Here is a 19,808-nt window from a genome sequence, read left to right on the forward strand (position 1 = left end):
AGTGCGGTGGCCCCGAGCTCGGCTCACTGAAACCTCCGCCTGCCAGGTTCAGCAATCCTCCTGCCTGGGCCTCCCAAAGTGCAGGGAATACAGACATGAGCCGCTACAATTTTGTTTTGCTTATGATTTTGTGGGTCAAGTATTCAAGAAGGGTCGGGAGTGATGGCTCATGCCTGTAATCCCAGTGCTTTTTTTTTTTTGAGACGGCTCTGTCGCCCAGGCGGGAGAGCAGTGGTGCAATCTCGTGATCTGGCGATCTTGGCTCACTGTAACTTCCGCTCCCTGGGTTCAAGCTATTCTTCCGCCTCAGCATCCAGAGTAGCTGGGACTATAGGTGTGCACCACGCCCAGTTAATTTTTGTAATTTTTTGTAGAGACAGGTTTTAGCATGTTGGTCAGGCTGGTCTCCAACCCCTGGGCTCAAGCGATCCGCCTGCGTCGGTATCTCAAAGTGTTGGGATTACAGGCGTGAGCCACTACAATTTTATTTTGCTCATGATTTTGTGGGTCAAGTATTCAAGAAGGGCTTGGAGTGATGGTTCATGCCTGTAATCCCAGCACTTTTTTTTTTTTTTTTTTGAGCCCACATTGTCGCGCAGCCGAGAGTGCAGTGGCGCGAACTTGGCTCACTGCACCTTCCGCGTCCCAGGCTCAAGTGATCCTCCCACCTCAGCCTCCGAAGTGGCTGGGACTACAAGTGCACGCCACCGCTCTGGACTACCTTTTGTATTTTCAGTAGAGATGCGTTTAGCCATGTTGGCCAGGTTGGTCTGGAACTCCTGGGCTCAAGCATCCACCCACCTCGGCCTCCCAAAGTGCTGGGATTACAGGCGTGAGCCATCGCGCTCAGCCATCCCAGCACTTTGGGAGTTCGAGACTAGCCTGGGCAACATAGGGAGACATAGTCTCTTAAAAAAAATAAAAAATTACCTGAGCTTGATGGCATGTGCCTGTAGTCCCGGCTGCTAGGGAGGCTGAGGCGGAAGCATCACTTGAGTCCAGAAGTTGGAGGCTGCAGTGAGCCATGATTGTGCCACTGCACTTCAGCCTGGGTGACAAAGGGATCTTGTCTTTCAAAAAATAAAAAAATAAAAGATTAAAAAAAAAGAATTCAGGACGGGCTGGGCTGGGTGGGTTGTTCTTGCTTGGGGTCTCTCACGCAGTTGCAGTCAGATGCTAACAGGGGATGCCATCAGTGGAAGGCTTGATTAGGCTGAGTGTCCAAGATGTCTCACTTAGATGGCTGGCAAGTGATGCTGGTGATCTGGTGGGAACTCAGTGGGACTGTTTTCTTTTTTTTTTAAATGACATGTTGCTCCTGGCCATCAATGAGACTTCTGATTGGCATGCCTACATGTAGCCTCTTTAGCATGGCAGTCTTATGGTAGTCAAACTTCTCACTTTGTTTCTCCCAGAGTGAGAATACCAAGAGAACAGCTGCATGGCCTCTTCTGATCTAGCCTGGTAAATTAGGCAGCATCTCTTCTGCTGCATTCTACTGGTTCCAAATGAGTTACCAAGTCCAAGAACTTGCAGTCATGTTCCAAGATTGCTGTAAATGCTTCCTGTGTACCAGCACTGTTTTATGTGATCATTTAATTCTTATTAAAAACCCCATGAGGGCGGGCACAGTGACTCATACCTATAATCCCAGCACTTTGGGAGGCCGAGGCGGGAGGCTCACTTGAGGCCAGGAGTTCAGCCCCTCACACTCACACTCCTCATATCCGATTACTGCACATTTGTCACACATAAACATAGCTGCTATGACACTGTACTGACACATACAAAATCTGTCACATTCCATCTTGCCCATGCAAGCTCAATCACTGTGACTTATTCTCCATGCTCAGCCACTGTCCAATTTTTCATACTGTCACAACCACCAGCCCATCACACACTCAATTACTGTGACACAGCTCTAATCCTCAATCACTGTCACACACTGTTTTTCACACAAATATGGTCACCATCTGTACTCTTAAAGCAGGGTATTTACTCTCCTATAAAATTGAGTTAATATGCCAACAGGCCATTTTTCACACACGCTGTCACATATTGTATTTTTCATCCATACAATCCCTGACATACACAATTAGGGTCACACACTGTTACTGCCTTCGTGCCACTCCCAACTGACACCTACTCCCACACTCACACGCACTCGCTCACTGGCTAGGGATTGGATCGGTGTGTCCGTGGAGGTCTGAAGCCCAGGTCACCTCCCGAACCTCAGCCCCAAGCGGCGCGGCCCCGCCCCTCCCCGCCCCCTCATGCATATGCAGCACCTCAGCCTGGCAGCCCGGCCCCCAGACGGCCATTTGTGGCGGCGCTGGAGGCTGCGTTCGGCAGGCGCTGCGGAGACGCGTAGAGGAGCGCGCCCCCCGGCCGCTGCCGCCCCTGGCCGGTGCCGTCACCCCCGCTTCTCTGCGCCTCGGGCGGTACCAAGCCAGCCCCCAGCGCCGCGCTACCGCGCTGACCGGCCCTCCCGACACCTCCCGGTACCCGGGACCCCAGCGCGGCCGCTCACCCGCAGCCAGCCGGCCGCACACGTCCCCAGCCGGGCCTAGGGCGGGCGGCAGCGGCGGCTCGGCGCGGTCAGGCTGGGCTCTGCGGCGTCCCCATGGCCGCGGCCGGCTGGCGGGACGGCTCCGGCCAGGAGAAGTACCGGCTCGTGGTGGTCGGCGGGGGTGGCGTGGGCAAGTCGGCGCTCACCATCCAGTTCATCCAGGTACCTGGAGCGGGCCTGCCCCGGGCGCCGGGGCGGCGGCGGGCGGGAGCTGGCGCTACCTGTGGCGGGGCGGCCGCCACGACCTCGCCCCGGAGGCGCCTCGCGGGCCCGGACCGGGGCCGGGGCCGGGGCCAGGGGCGGGAGGGCGCGGGGCCGACTACGCTCCTGCCCTGCGGCCGCAGCGTCGCGCTCTTGCCTCCTCCCGGGCGCGGCGTCGCGGGAGTAGGGCTTCTCAGGAATGTGGTCGGGAGGGCGGAGCTGGCAGGGTGGGAAGCACCGATCCACCTTATCGCTCTGGCCGAGGCCGGAGACCTCCGGGAGAGGCTGGGCCACCGAGCCGGGCTTCCTGCTCCAAGGGTCCGGGCGTGGGGCTGGAAGTGGAGCCCCGCGCGCTGCTTTTCCAGCCGCCTGCGGCCGCGCCTGCACCGTCGGGGCGATCGCAGTGGCAACTTGGCGGCGGCTCCGCGTGGTCTCCGGGCTTCCCAGCGCCGCCTGAGCCGGAGCTACCCGCTTCAAGCACTGTGTATTTCTTTGTGTTGTTATGCTTTTCTTATAAGTACTCTCTTAGGTAATGTGTCCGGGTGGGAGTGTGTGATAATGTCCCGGGGAAATGGTGGCTTCGAGGAAGTTAAAAATGCTCTCTGATGGGGTGAGACCTTTTCCTAGGAATTCCTGATGCTGCCCTGCTTCTCGCCGTGCCTAGGTGAAGTTTGGGATGGGCCGGGCTAGGATATGACCGAGTCGTGCGTTCTGTTTTCTAACCACCCTCTCCCCCACCCCCAGCCCTCCCTGGTTGCTAGAGGCGGAAAGTCAGGGGTTTGTGGTAAAGAAAAGGGAGGTGGAATTCTTCCTTCTTAGAATTTGCTCTTGGGGGGAGGTTTGAATAGTCTCTTTTGCGATTTTTAAAACACAAAGCCCCGATGTCTTTCTGCTTTTGTCAACCTAAAAGGTGTGGCATATGCTGGGAGAGAACGAAGGTACCCTGCTATAACAGGTAACAAGGATATTCTTCACAGTATCTAGAGTATGAACTGCGAAATATTTTTTTCTGGTTTCCTTTTCACCCATTTGTCAGATACCCGAATAGCTTATTTCACTTAGTGTTTATAGTGACATTAAAATATTGAACGGTAACAAATGTGATTGTCACCTTTCACATTGAGTAAATGAGCAATAATTGCTGCTATAATATTCCCTGGGATTACTACTGCTAAAACCTTTGTATCCAGGAAGAAAGGATGTTTTATGTAATGAGCATTTACAGTATGCTTATTAGTGGGTTAAAAAAAATCACTGAGAAGGGGTGAGATTGGTTTAAGTTTAGCAGGCTGCAGATTCAGGGGTGTTGTCAGGTTGCTATTTCCCTAGGGCGCAGAGAGATTGTACGTATCTAATGGCAAAGCAAAACAATTTATAGCTAACCCTTTCTTTGGGGACTAGTCTGATGGCCGGGAGTGGGGTGGGTTGGGGGGCGGTGGGGAGGGTGAGTGGAGAAGTCTAGGAGTGGGAGAATAATCTTGGGTTCCAGTATTAGTAGTGTTATTTAAAAGATTTGAATCACAAATATTTAAGTTTTTTTGAGGAAGGGGCCATCTGAATTATTTGAGCCCATGTTAATTAATTAAGGTATTCGGCCTTTTTGTTTTTGGGGAAGTAATGGTATTAAACCATTAAGAAAGCAGTAATTGGACCTGGCGTCGTGGCTCTCTGTAATCCCATCACTTTGGGAGGCAGAGGCGGGCGGATCACGAGGTCAGGAGTTCCAGACCAGCCTGGCCAATATAGTGAAACCCCGTCTCTACCCAAAATACAAAAATTAGCCGGGCATGGTGGCGCGCGCCTGTAGTCCCAGCTACTCGGGAGACCGAGGCAGTAGAATCGCTTGAACCCGGGAGGCGGAGATTGTAGTAAGCCGAGATCGTGCCTGGGCAACATAGTGAGACTCTGCCTCAAAAACAAAACAAACAAATTAATTGCTGTTTTCCTAATAATTTATAGAATCATTTGTTGAAGCAATACCTCCACTATGAATAGTATAGTACCTAGATGCTCTAGATGATATTAAAGAAGTAAAGGAAGCAGGTATGTATGAGGAAGACATATGTACATCAAGAGTATGAACTTTGAGTCTTACAGACTTGAGCATGTGTGTCTTTTAAAGCTGTCACTTATCGACTGTGAGAACATGCCAAAATACTCAGCCTCTCTGAGCCTGTTTTCTCACCAGTAAAATGGGTGTGATTACACATTCTTTATAACTTTTAAATTACGACAAAGTTTGTAGCATCGTATCTAGCATGTTGTGTGTGCTCAGTAATGATAGGTGTTATCAGTGTTTATGCCTACAGTTCTCTAACACGTTTAAATGCAAAGGGAATTCAGACTCAGAAAAGTCTGGAAAAAATTGATGGAAGCACTATGGTAGGCTTGGTGGTGGGGAGAATGGAAATGTTCTATGTGGGAGTCATATGCTAGCTGGGAGAGAGGAGGTGGCAAGTGCGGAAGTGGGATTGATAGTTGATTTGGGACCTGTGATCTGGTCTCTGCAAAAAGGAGACTTTTTGGAGAGACAGGAACCCGACCACCTGGATGCAGCCTCAGCTCTACCACTTGCTGCATGTGTAATTTTAGGCAGGTTACTTAACTTCTCTGTATATTAGTTTTCCCCATCTGTAAACTGAGGAAATATGGTGGACCACATACAGCCGTGAAATTAAATGAGTTAACATGTCAAGGGCTTAGAACAGTGTCTAGTACAGTATATAGTAAAGCTGCATACATTATTATATTAATTTTAGATTATGGAACTAAAGTGATTTTTTAATATTTACACTTAATAGGGTAGCTATTCATTGCCTGACTCCTGGGATGTTAAAATTCATTCCACTATGATTGTTTAGCAGTAGTAACTGGAGGGAGAGAACACAGCAGACTAATCATTTTAATAGGCAGAAGTCAGTTCTCTTGGTAGGAGATTAGAATGGCACAAATTGGTCTTAATTATTTTTTTGAGACTCCTGAAACACCGGACTGTTTTTACAATTTTCAGTATATATATTTTCTACTATGTAATTTTGAGCAGAAAAAATATGTAAAATTGGGAACGGAGAATTTAAAAACAATTCCTTTTACCTTAACTTTCTTTGACTTAGATTTAGTTGTTACCTTCTGTTCATATGAAGAGTTGCAAAATTAGGAAACTAAGGAAGTTAAATTGAGATACCTTTTCCTTTTTAAAAATAAATATAACAAATCATAAAGTAGCCATGATAAAACAAAGTATTATGTTATTTAATGAGTACGTGTGTGTACATGACCTCCTCCTTTCTGTTGCTCATCATTCTTTGAAAAATGTGTGAAGTTCTGTTGGTAGGTAGAACACCTAAATGATGAGTAAACTCTAGGTAGGAAATGACTTCAAGATGGTACAGAGTGGTTAGGAGAGACCACTGGGTATGTAGGGGCTAAGTCTCTCTCTACCCAGGTGACTTTGAGTAGTTTCTTAATCGGCCTTTATCTTGACTGAGCTTCTGTTTCTTCGTGAAATGTTGGGTTTGATTGAACAAATTTCTACACCTTTGAAATTCTAGGGTGGTTTTCTTTTTTTTTTTTCTCGTTTAACTAGCTGTGTCTTTAGTCAAGTTTCTTAGGTTCTCTAAACCCAAGTTTCACCACTTGGGAAGGGAGAATAATATTAAATAATAGTACCCTTAGGTTTTTGGAGTAAATAAAATAATGCAGGTAAATCATCCAGCACAGTGCCATCTACAGAGTAAATAAGAATTGTTGGCTGGGCACAGTGGCTCACGCCTGTAATCCCAGCATTTTGGGAGGCCGAGGTGGGTGGATCAGTTGAGATCAGGAGTTTGAGACCAGTCTGGCCAACATGGTGAAACCCCACCTCTACTAAAAATACAAAAATTAGTTGGGCATGTTGGTGTGTGCTTGTAATCCCAGTTACTTGGGAGGCTGAGTCAAGAGAATCACTTGAACCTGGGAGGCGAACGCCACTGCACTCCATCCTGGGCAACAGAGCGAGACTCTGTCTCAAAAAAAAAAAAAAAAAAAGAATTGTTACTTGGTTTTATTTGCTGCTGTTAGTTCTGTATCTTGGTGTTCCTGCAAAACAAAATTTGTAATTTATTCATTTTTCTTTGACACATAATCTGGTCTATTACTTTAAGTCTTCACTGCCCTCTCCTTCCTGGCTCAACCCTGTACTCCCCTCCTTACTTCTGTGTGGTATTCAGGTGATGAATGTGTGGATTCCATTTTGAGTTGGAGAAATTTCTTTTTGTCAGTTTGGATTTGATTTTAAGAAATAATGATGTAAGCGTTTAATTTTGGTGTTAGTGCTTTATCTGGTAACTCTGAGAAAAGACCATATATTTTTAAAAAATTTATAGGGCGAAGTATCCCAGTTTCTATTTTTTTTTTTTAACATGTTAACTTTTTATTCAACAATTTGCCAGATTTTGAGGGAGGTAGGGGTTAGCTGATTTCTCACATCTTGAATTTCAGTCAGTCCTATGACGTGTTAGTCTGGACCCAGCATTGCTTTTTAAAAGTTTGTCCTTTGCTGAATGCTTTTTCATTGCTTTTTCCTGGGGCAGAGAGCTGAGAAGAGATTTCAGGAGATTTGTGTTAATAGTTAATTGATCCACATGTGAAGGTTGTGAGTTTAAATTCCCAATTTGCTGTTCCATTGCTACGTCTTGAAGATTTTTCCTGCAATTAGAAACTACTTAAACTGTTAACTTTTATCTATGATTTTGAAACTCTAGACATTTTTAGTGCGTGAACTTTTTTTACATTAATGTACAAATAAATTGTTAGCATTGAAAAATAAGACACCTGCCCCCAAAGTGATAACATACTAAAGGTTTTCTTGTTTGGGGAACAGCTGAAATGGTCCTGCAGGCAATTCCTAGATAAAATTTCTGTACACTCAGGGAAGAAACATTTTCTTATGGAGGATGACTGCCTTTGGAGAAGAAGGAAATTTTAACATGCAGTTTCTTAACTTGCATCTTATTCTTAAGTGTTTTGTTTGTTCTCTTTCTCTTTGTGTCTGTCTCTGTGTGTGTGTGTTTGTGAGCATGCGTGCCCCTGTTTTGGGATAAGGAAGTTGTAGGAGTTGAGTGGGGACACTTCTTTTTTTGAGACGAAGTTTCACTCTTGTTCAGGCTAGAGTGCAATGGCGTGATCTTTGCTAACTGCAACCTCCACATCCTGGGTTCAAGTGATTCTCCAGCCTCAGCCTCCCAAGTAGCTGGGATTACAGACAGGCATGCACCACCACACTCGGCTAATTTTGTATTTCTAGTAGAGATGGAGTTTCACCATGTTGGCCAGGGTGGTCACAAACTCCTGATCTCAGGTGATCAACCCGCCTGGGCCTCCACTGCGCCTGGCCCAGTGGGAGCACTTTTGTTGAATAGGTCAAGAATACTGCTTTCCCTTGGTAGATGACAGGCTACTGCTCACTGGGATGTGATTTTATTTCATCTGATTGCTGAAATATAGTCTTTCCTAAGCTTTGAATGAAAATAGTCTGTTCCATTCAGTTAGGAAAATAAATTGATAACTTTAAATTGGGGGAGGAGAGTGGGAAGAGACTTTCTTAAAACTATTAAAAAAAAATATTTTAGCTGGGCACGGTGGCTCACACCTGTAATCCCAACACTTTGGGAGGCCGAGGCTGGCGGATCATTTGAAGTCAGGAGTTTGAGACCAGCCTGGCCAACATGGTGAAACCCTGTCTCTACTAAAAATACAAAAATTAGCCGGGTGTGGTGGCGGGTGCTTGCAACCCCAGCTGCTACTACTCAGGAGCTGAGGCAGGAGAACTGCTTGAACCTGGGAGTCGGAGGGTTGTAGTGGGTGGAGATCATGCCACCGCACTCCAGCCTGGGCAACACAGCAAGACTCCATCTCAAAAAAAGAAAAAAAAAAAATATATATATATATATACACACACACACACACATATTTTAAAGGTTTCTTTTTCAAATTAAACTTGGTCTGATACAATTGAAACATTTTGTGATGCCACTTGAACACCTTTTTTTCTGATCGGGGAAAATGGTCTTTAGGATGTTACTTCCACTGTGCCTTCCTTAATGAAAAGTGATAATGGGTAAAGGATTTTCACTCTGCGTGTAGACAGCATGGGGTTAATAGTCATGAATTTTGTTGAAAGGCCTTGATCTTGAATTACTTTGGGCAGAGCTACTGAGCCGGTTTGAGATTGAAACTTACAACTATTATACTTGGTAGGCCTTAGATTTGTATCTTTTTGCAAAGAAAAATGTGTTTCAAAGATGCGAAGAAATATAAATTGTCTTAAATTGTACTTGAGAATAATTGGACTGAGCTCCTTGATGTCTTATAAATTATATTTCATTTTTAGTGTTTTATAAAGGCCATGTGATTATTTGTTGCGTAGCACTAAACAGTTTTAAATTACAGTTTAATTAAAAATATTATAGTCAATTTATTGTTGGTATGTACTAACAGTTTAATACTGCCGTCTTTAACTTACTGTCACCTTATATGATGAATTTTTTTTTTTTTTTTTCTGGGAGAAAGCTCTTTATCCATGTAAGTAAAATTCAGCAGTAGAAATAAGAATATAAGTGTTAAAAAGACATCTGATGTTGCTTTCTTTTTTGACTTTAACCAGATTTCCCAAATGGCAACATTTTACCATATTGCTTTATTCCCTGCAATATATAGTTTTTAAAAACATTTGAGTGTAAGTTGAAGACATGATGCCACCCTTATCCTTAAATATCTCTTTGCCTGAAAAACCAGGGCATTTGCTTTCTTCTTCTTTTTTTTTTTTTTGAGACGGAGTCTCACTCTGTCGCCCCGCCTAGGCTGGAGTGCAGTGGTGCGATCTTGTCTCATTGCAACCTCCACCTCCTGGGTTCAAGGCATTCTCCTGCCTCAGCCTCCCGAGTAGTTGGGATTACAGGCACCCACCACCACACCCGGATAATTTTTTTTTTTTTTTTGAGATGGAGTTTCACTTTTGTTGCCCAGACTGGAGTGCAGTGGTGTGATCTCAGCTCATGGCAGCCTCCACCTCCTGGGTTCAAGTCATTCTCCTGCCTCAGTCTTCTGAGTAGCTGGCATTACAGGTGCCTGCCACCATGCCTGGCTACTAATTTTTGTATTTTTAGTAGAGACGGAGTTTCACCATGTTGGCCAGGCTGTTCTTGAACTCCTGACCTCATGTGATCTACCCGTCTTGGCCTCCCAAAATGTTAGGATTACAGGTATGAGCCACTGTGCCTGGCTGCATTTGCTTTCATGAATAAAATATACTGACCTAACTCAGAAATTAATCTTGACTTGTTGTTATATTCTACCTGATGTGTAGAATTTGTTTGAAATTTGCCAGTTGTCCCAGTTATGCCCTTTATAGCAAAAGAAAAGCTGATTATCCAATTCATTATTTCCATGTCTTATTTACTTTGGAACAGTTCTTTAGTCTCTGTGTTTTATGACATTGACATTTTTAAAGAGTACAAATTAGTTACTTGTAGAGTTCCCTCAATTTGGGTTTGGCTGATGTTTCTTCGTGGTTAGATTCAGGTTATGCATTTTTTGGGGGGCAGAAATAATACAGAAATTATGTGTTATTAGGCGACATAAGATGTATTTATTTGACCACATACATGCCTTTTGACTCAGCAATCCCAAATCTCAGAGTTTACCCAGAAGACGCACTTCCCACGGTATGAAAATACACATGTATAAGGTTGCAGCATTTCTTAATTACAAAAATTACAAGCAACCTACGTGATAGGAAAATCCAATGGAGCATTATGCACCTGTGAACAAGAGTGGGAAAGGGCACGACTAACTGATAATGGAGTGCTTTCTTGGATGTGTTGTTCAGTTGTCTTGGTTTGTCTTGCTTTCAAGCAAGCTTGTCCAACACTCAGGCTGCGAGTGGCATGCGGCCCAGGACAGCTTTGAATGTGGCCCAAGACAAATTCATAAAGTTTCTTAAAACATTATGAGATTTTTTTTTTTTTTTGCAATTTTTTTTAACCTCATCACCTATCGTTAGTTTAGTGTATTTTGTGTGTGGCCCAAGACAGTTCTTCCAGTGTGGCTCAGGGAAATCAAAAGATTGGACACCCCTGCCCTAAAGGAATACCTGAGGCTGGATAATTTATAAAGAAAAGAGGTTTTGTTGGCTCGGAGTTTTGTAGGCTGTACAAGAAGCACGGTACTAGCATCTACTTCTGATGAGGGTGTGAGGAAGCTTCCATTCATGACAGAAGGGGGAGGGGAGTGGCGTGTGCAGAGATCACATGGTGAGAGAAGCAAGCCAATGGGGAGGCACCAGGCTCTTTTTAACAACCAGCTGTAGTGGAACATAAGTAAGAGCTCACTCACACCCCAGTCCCAGGGAGGGCATAATCTATTCATGAGGGATTCACCCCCATGACCCAAACACCTCCCATTAAGGCCCACCTCCAACTTTGGGGATCAGTATTCAATATGAGATTTGGAGGGATCACACAAACCAAACTTACAGAATCAGTGAAAAAAGTAAAGTGCAAAAGTATCTACTACTTTGTGTATAGCATACTACCTTTTGTGTAAGAAAGAAGGAGAAATAAGAAAATACGTATGTGTTTGTTCATTGGGGCAGAAACAAAACACAAAGATAAATTGGAGGTTGATAAGATTGATTTCCTAGAGGATAGGTAAAAAGGTATGCGGTGGAAAGGATACAGGGAATGGGGGCAGGGACCCTTCTGAGGATACCTGTCTGACTTTTGGAACTATGTTAGTGTTTCACATACTGAGTATATAAGCAACAAACACACCAACCAAATCAAGTGATTTAAAAAAAAAAAAAAAAAAAACACCTTAAGGGGGAGTACAAACAGAAACAAATGAACTGAACTGTATTTCAAATGAGTAACTTAACTACACTGAAGGAGTGAAAAACAAGTAATTTAGGTAACTTTTGATCCTAGTATTTGAACTCTGTCCTCAGGATAAAGACAAAAAGATTGAAACAAACATTGAACTCTAGTTAATAGAGTTAACTAGAATTTTTGGTTTTTGTTGTCATCGAGGCATGGGTTTGCAATTTTGAAGCAATTGTCTATACTATTATAAGCAAATAAGTAAATATATTGTGGAAAATGGGAGCCAGTTTCTCACTGTTGGAGAAGGGAGTTACAAAGGTGAAAAGGGTGAAGGTTAAAATGAACTCTGATGTTTGATTGGAATTTAAGATAGTGGCATAAATTCATGGTTTTAGCGGTATGTACATATAGGCCGGGTGCTGCAGCTCACACCTGTAATCCCAGCACTTTGGGACGCCAAGGCGGGCGGATCATGAGGTCAGCAGATTGAGACCATCCTGGCTAACATGGTGAAACCCCGTCTCTACTAAAAATACAATAAAAAAAAAAAATTAGCTCGGCATGGTGGCGGGCGCCTATAGTCCCAGGTACTTGGAAGGCTGAGGTGGGAGAATGGTATGAACCTGGGAGGCAGAGGTTGCAGTGAGCCTAGTCGTGCCACTGCACTCCAGCCTAGGCGACAGAGCAAGACTCCATCCCCCCAAAAAAATACAAAAAAAAAATACAAAAAATTAGCCGGGCATGGTGGCGTACGCCTGTAGTCCCAGCTACTTGGGAGCTGAGGCAAGAGAATGGCGTGAACCTGGGAGGCAGAGCTTGCAGTGAGCCGAGATCATGCCACTGCACTCCAGCCTGGGCGGCAGAGCGAGACTGTGTCTCAAAACCAAAAATCAAAAAAGTATGTAGATATAGAAATAGATCTTATTATGGATACACATGCATACATCTGTACATCTTTTTCCACGTCTGTCTGCTAAGATGGCCAGGAAGCAGTGAAACCCCTTTAGCAATGAGATCACCTAGCACTAGATCTTGGTTTCTAAATACCATGAATACTGTTCTCTACTGGAAGGAACCTTAGAGAAATGGCAGATTCCAGAATAGGGGAAGAAAAAATGCAAAATATGCTTAGAGCATCTTGTAGTCTCATAACATAAGGGAGTGCTCAAAAAAGTAAAATGATGGGGATATTTGAAAGAGATACAGGAGCCAGCCTGGCAAAACTCCCATTGACTGACTATAGGGCAATTTAATCATTGAAATAAATAAGACAGTACTTGTTTATTACCCATAAATAGAGTAAGGATCTATGATAAATAAATGATCTAGAAGTCCTTAATGCAGAATTCTGACTAATGAATGAACATAAAGGAAAAGGTGGAATTAGTAAGTTGCCTTTTGGCAATTATAACAATTGATTTAAGTAAGAACCATAAATGGATCTTAAAACTAGTGGGTAAAAATGAATGTTAAAGCTAGTATGTGAAAGTTTGAGAGTAGTAGATGTTAACATAGTCTCAAAGTATGTTCTCATAAGTTATTATTAATTTTACAGGGGGAAAATAACAACTTTACAGGGGGAAACCTGACACCAACTTGCCCATGTGATTCAAGTCAACATCTTTGATGTTATTCTAGGTAATAAAAATGAGCAGTTTGTTTTACTTAGTTATGCTAACAAGATCTTTATAATTAGTTCAGCTAGGCATTTAATGAAATTAAGCCTAAAGGAACCAAGCAGAGCATAAAGGGGACCAACTTTTTCTCTGTTTAAAAAATATATCTTCTTAATTTTGTAGCCAGATGTCTTGGGAAGGAAAGGTTGATAAATTTAGGCCAGTAAGGTTTTGGCCATGAACTCTAATCTTTATTTAGCATAATAACTTCCTCCCTTTGCACCAAGTGTGTCTTTTGCTGTACAACTGTTTTTGTTTTTTTCTGTGTTATGTGGTTGGTTTTTGGAAAGTAGATTTTTTTTTCCTACTGGAATTTATCTTAAAAATTGTTTATATTCTTTAAAAAAATTTTAAAGACAAGGTCTTGCTCTGGTGCCCAGGTCAGGCTGTAGTGTAGTGGTGTGATCACAGGTCACTGCAGCCTCGGAACTCCTGGGCTGAAATGACCTTCCTACCTCGGTCTGCCAAAGTGCGGGCATTACAGGTGTGAGCCACTGTACCTACGTTTTTGATGTTTTGTAGCGACGAGGTCTCGCTGTGTTGCCCAGGCTGGTCTTGAACTTCTGGCCTCAAGTGATCCTCCTGCCTTGGCCTCCCAAAGTGCTGGGATTACAGGTGTGAGCTATCTGGCTCTGTATAAAATGATTTATATTTTTAAACATACTTAATTAGGGAATCAGAATAATAGTGTCTTATTCCCAGTTACGGAAAATGGGAATTAAGCAGTTTTGTGTACCCTGTTTCTACCCACTCCTTTCGTACATTTTTTGTCCTTATTTACAACAACCAAAATTGTGTGAGATTCAGTATTTTTAAAAGATTTAAAAAATCTTATGCATTCTGTTATTGCTATAATTACAATAGTTAATAATACCCATTGGCATTAATCCCTTTGTCATTAAGGGTTATTGCTTTTATTTGCCATTTCTATCATTCTGTCTGGTTTTAATGTTTACAAACAATCCTCATGAACAACTAGTTTTAATTAATTGTTTTTAAAATTGTCTTTATTTATTTAGAGACAGGGTCTTGCTCGGTTGTCCAAGCTGGAGTCCAGCGGCATGATCATAGCTTACTGCAACCTTGAACTCCTAGGCATAAGTAACCTTCCTCCTGTCTTAGCCCTCTGAGTAGCTAGGACTGCAGGCGTATGCCACCATGTCCAGCTAACTTTTTTAATTTTTATTTTTTAGAGATGGGGTCTCATTTTGTTGCTCAGGCTAGTCTTAAACTCCTGGCTTCAAGCAGTCCTCCCACCTTGGCCTCACATAGGGCTGGGATTATAGGCCTGGCCTTTTTATTTTTAAATTGACAGATAAAATTGTATGTATTTATTATGTACAACATGGTATTTTGAAGTATATATACTTTGTGGAATGACTAAATATAGCTAACATATGTATTATGTCACATAGTTGTCATTTTTGTGGTGAGAACACTTAAATCCATTCAGCATTTTTCAAGAGTACAATATATTGTTATTAACTATAGTTACTGTGTTGTAGAGATACTTTTTAATTCAAATTTAATTTGAATTGTGATTTAAAGAACATTTCCAAGTACTTTTTACTGAAAACATATCTAAGATTAAAGTTATTTTGCATGATAAATGATGATTTGGCTGGGTATAAAATTATTGGGTCCCAACTTTCTGCTTTATTTGTCATCTTTATCTCTCTGGCCTCAAGTTTCTGTTCTGTAGAAATAACTTCTCTAGGTGTATGCTTGCAGCATTTTCTTATCATTGGGAACGGACACGTTTATTAGGATATGACTAGAAGTTTTTCTCTGACACTAGTATTCCCGGGGAAATGATGAAACACTCTTAGGTCTGGGAAGACTTTCTTCTCCATTTTTGTATTCATTTTTTTCAGTTGCCTTCTGAAATACCTATTATTTATGCATTGATTTTCTGTTGACTTTTATAGTACATTGTTTTAAGTTAGCTAATGAAAAGGATAAGATCCTCTCTATTCTGGGAAGATTTATCAAATTTGTCTTCTCCATCCTTGATGAAATTTTCTGGATGTCACACATAATTACTGTCTCCAAAACATATTTAGTGCCCTTGATTTCTCGGTCTGATATTAAACAACGGTAATGTTCTCTTTTCTGAAGGCCACAGAACTGGTATTTTTGTAAAGCTTGGTACTATTTAATGAAACAACTTCCAGGGAAGTGATTTTTCTTTGTGTGGAAGAATATATTTGTTTTTCTTCTTGTTTATTCATGAAGAGTTGCTCATAGCTATTCTTGGTTTAGGAAGTTAAGAGCTGGTCATCTCTCAGAATTGCCTTGGGGTACTGAAATTTCTGCTTTGTTTTGGTGCTGAACAGCAAGTTGACATTGGGGAGCTTCAATTTCTTGGAGAATATCAGTAGCAGAATTTCAACAAATATGAAATTTTATTAAATCCTCCAAATCTTAATCTCCAAATATGGGCTTTTGGCTGAGAGGTATATTTTTGTAGAATTAGAGATGTTTAAAAGGGATAGTTTTCAAGTTTTTAAATCCTTCATACCTCAGCTTTCTGCACCGAGGCAAGTGGAAGTGTGTGTATTCTTAAAAGAAGGTTTTGGATTAGAAAACGATCCTTTTTTCCTTCTTTTGTTCTTCTGTAGCTCAGACCTTGAACAACAATCTGTGTCTGGTTCACCTTGACGTTATTTTAAACCCTGTAAGCCCTAGACTATAAGTATTTTAGTAGAGGACTTTATATATTTGGTATGTTTTGTCTGAATCTATGTCTCTTAGTTATATTTGTTTGTACATTTTATTCATATTTGCATTTTCAGAATTGCAGACTAGGAATACCTTTGTTACACAGAACTAAGCACATAACAAAATATTTGTTGGTATTTCCTATTGTCAAGTTTTGAGTGGAGGCCAGGTGCGGTGGCTCACACTTGTAATCCCAGCACTTTGGGAGGCTGAGGAGGGCAGATCACTTGAGGTCAGGAGTTCCAGACCAGCCTGGCTGACATGGTGAAACCCCATCTCTACTGAAAATACAAAAAAAATTAGCCAGGTGTAGTGGCACGCGCCTATAATCCCAGCTACTTGGGAAGCTAAGGCAGGAGAGTCACTTGAACCCAGGAGCGGAGGTTGCAGTGAGTCGAGATCATGCCACTGCACTCCAGTCTGGGCAACAGTGGGACTGTCTCCAAAAAAAAAAAAAAAAAAAAAAAAAAGTCTTGAATAGGACACAGGAAATAGTGGGAAAGAGAGGCCTTTGGAAAGATGAATTGTATCTATTATGGTTGCATAGCATCTAGTTACTAAAGAAAAAGAGCTGGCTGTTATTTTGGATTTCAGAGATCATATGTGGCATATACACTTTGAATCTTGAGTATTAGAAGTTGATCCGTAACATTCAGTTTTAGCCAAAATAGTCTTTGGAGAAGATAGTCTTCTCTTAATTTCTCTCTGCCAATTCTGACTTGGGAAGTGTACAACAGTCTGAGAGTAAGGTCTTAAAAGTTGTAACTTTTGTCTTATTTCCTGATGAATTTTCTCCTAATGCCTGTTTTTAGTTAATGATGTGGTTGACATTTCAGTAGTCAAAAGATGTGAGCTGAAAGGAAAGGTAAGCAGGTAGTCAAGTCAAACTGCAAAGGAAGATTTGTAATAGATTTAATGTTTAGGTTTCAGAAATCACACGGAAAAGATATGTGGCTATTTGTAATTTTGTCCTTTTTGCCTCTAAAATTAAGATGTGTCAACTAAGGGAAATTTGCCCCATGCAAGTAGGCTTGTGTGCAAGTACACAGAGGCATACATTTTACTTAACTTGAGGAAGGAGTGAATTTAAGGTTAGAGAGAGGTTTGTGGGTTTTTGGAATAAAAAAGTGGAAATGTGAAACAAAAGTTAAGTCTGATAATTTAATGACAAGTTGCAGATGTTTAAATTAGTGATTGTAGTAGCTTGAGTACGATATGAATTATTATTTTCAGATAATGGCATGGAATTTCCATGCCAATAAGTTGGTTTCACTTAACTACTTAATAATTTTTTTTTTTTTTTAAATTATTTTGTTTGAGACAGGGTCTCCCAGGCTAGAGTGCAGTGGCACAATCATGGCTCATTGCAGCCTTGACGTCCCTGGCTTAAGCGATTCTCCTACCTCAGCCTCTCGAGTAACTGGGAGTACAGGCGTGTACCACCATGCCCGGCTAATTTTTGTATGGTTTTGTAAGGATGTGATTTCGCCGTGTTGCCCTGGTCTAGAACTCCTAGACTCAAGTGATCTGCCCACCTTGGCCTCCCAAAGTGCTGGGATTACAGGGAACTACTTTATTTTTTTTAATGTTATGTTATGTTATGTTATGTTATGTTATGTTATGTTATGTTATGTTATGTTTGAGACAGAGTCTCAAACTCTCTGATCGTGCAGGGCACGATCTCGGCTCACTGCTACCTCCGTCTTTGGGTAGAGGCAATCCTCCACCTCAGCCCTGGAAGTAGCTGGGACTACAGGCACGCACCATCATGCACCACTAATTGTTGTATTTTTTTGGTAGAGACGGTTTCGCCATGCTGCCCAGGCTGTTCTCAAACTCAGGCTGAGCTGAAGCGATCCGCCCGCCTGCCTGGGCCTCCCAAAGTGCTGGGATTACAGGCGTGAGCCACTGCGCCTGGCCTATAGGGAACACTACCTTAAAATTATCAAGTGACTTAATGTCAGAAATTTCTGATAACCACTGCGAGGTGTTTTATGACAAAGCACTTTCATTCATTTGAAAGTTAATTGAGAATGGAGTAGGAACGGCGAGGTTGCATATTGGTAATTCGAATTTAAGTTTTGAGTCTTTGGGTTATTTCCTTACTATTATGAAGCCTGAGAGGTGTGAAAATAGTATGGAAAACTTCTGTTTCACTATTAGTTTGTAATTTTTAGTTTTTAATTTTATATTTAGAGACAGACAATTGTGTTTATTTTGTCTCCTTCCTCAAATCATTGCAAAGTACGTATTTGGTGTGTATTTCTTTGTAGTGAGAGTTTCAGAAAAGCCATTGGCTGAGCTGATTATCCAATGAAGTTGTCTGACATGAGTTACTTTAGTTTGTGGTTTTAGATGAACAGTACATGGTGCACAGCTGTTGCTCAAACAGCTTTGTTCCAGCTGTCTTACTGGCCTGTCACAAAATACCCCACATTCCTTTTCTTTTAAAAACAGAACCTCTTGTAATATTCTATACTTTATTACTTAAAATGGATCTAGTAATGACTTTTCTTCATTTTTACTCTGATCAATAGCTGTTTACTTAGAGTAATGCCAAAATGAGTTATGTGTAATAGATTTCAGCCTTGTCATATTTTTAATTTTTTAAAAATTAAAGTTGCAGTTGTGAAATATGTATGAGACAAGTTAAGTGATTAACATTGAAAAAGGCACCATACATTAATCATGTCCCCCAAATAAGTAGCTAGTATCTAGATAATGAAACTAGACATCTTCTGTTTTTTTTTTTTTGGTTTTTTTTTTGGTTTTTTTTTTTTTTTTTTTTTTTTTTTGAGACAGAATCTCACTGTGTCGCCCAGGCTGGAGTGCAGTGGCCGGATCTCAGCTCACTGCAAGCTCCGCCTCCCAGGTTTACGCCATTCTCCTGCCTCAGCCTCCCGAGTGGCTGGGACTCCAGGCGCCCGCCACCTCGCCCGGCTAGTTTTTTTGTATTTTTTTTAGTAGAGACGGGGTTTCGCCGTGTTAGCCAGGGTGGTATCGATCTCCTGACCTCGTGATCCGCCCGTCTCGGCCTCCCAAAGTGCTGGGATTACAGGCATGAGCCACTGCGCCCGGCCCTGTTTTCTTAATATTAACCTTGAGTTTGCATTAATTTCAATAGAATTATGAAATGAAAAGCTATAATATCGTGTTCTATAGCTTGTATAGAGCCTATATTGATGAAATTTAGTTTGTATTTTTGATAAGCTGATTGGTTGGTGGGACTTCATTTTCCTATCCAATGCAGTAACTGAATTATATTACTAAGTGTTTCAAGTTTCATTTTTAAATTAGGAGCAGGTACCTATAAAAAATATATTGAAGTAATTATGACTAATTATTTCATTTTCTACCAGTTACAACCCTTTATGATTGGAAGGCAGCACGGCATCGTCATGGTCATTATTTCCATTCTACAGATGAGGAAATGCAAGCTTGGGAAGAAGGGATTTGCCCAAGGTCCTGTAGCAAGTAAAAAGCAAAGCTGGGATTTAAGTTGGTTTTGTATTTCTAAATATGATCCTCTTCTTACTACAAAACTGTTAATGTTAAGTTGGAATAAAAATGCCAACACTTACTAGAGGGGAGCTGAAAAGAATGATAGATACTCTTTCTGAATGAAGTTCTTGGTCATGTGACTATGTTAACAATTTGAATCTGGCAGGAGCAGTGGGGTAGGAGGAGAGGGAAGAATGAGATTTCACCCAAAAGCACACTTGATGTATTTGTATTTCTATTAAAACTGCAAATGATGGGTACTGATAAAAGCTAGTATGG

At 41.9% G+C, this 19,808-nt stretch overlaps 1 protein-coding gene across 1 annotated transcript in view; it reads left to right on the forward strand.

The window, feature by feature from the left end:
- Positions 1-2,311: 2,311 nt before the first annotated feature.
- The window catches only part of RRAS2 (RAS related 2), a 79,560-nt gene continuing 62,063 nt past the window's right edge, over positions 2,312-19,808 (forward strand). Inside the window, exon 1 of the mRNA XM_008006170.3 lies at positions 2,312-2,731. Coding sequence (XP_008004361.1) covers positions 2,624-2,731 — 108 coding nt within the window. The 5' untranslated portion in view covers positions 2,312-2,623. The remainder of the gene's footprint in view (positions 2,732-19,808) is intronic.

The sequence above is a fragment of the Chlorocebus sabaeus genome, chromosome 1, assembly GCF_047675955.1.
Source record: "Chlorocebus sabaeus isolate Y175 chromosome 1, mChlSab1.0.hap1, whole genome shotgun sequence".
In the NCBI taxonomy this organism is placed as follows: domain Eukaryota; kingdom Metazoa; phylum Chordata; class Mammalia; order Primates; family Cercopithecidae; genus Chlorocebus; species Chlorocebus sabaeus.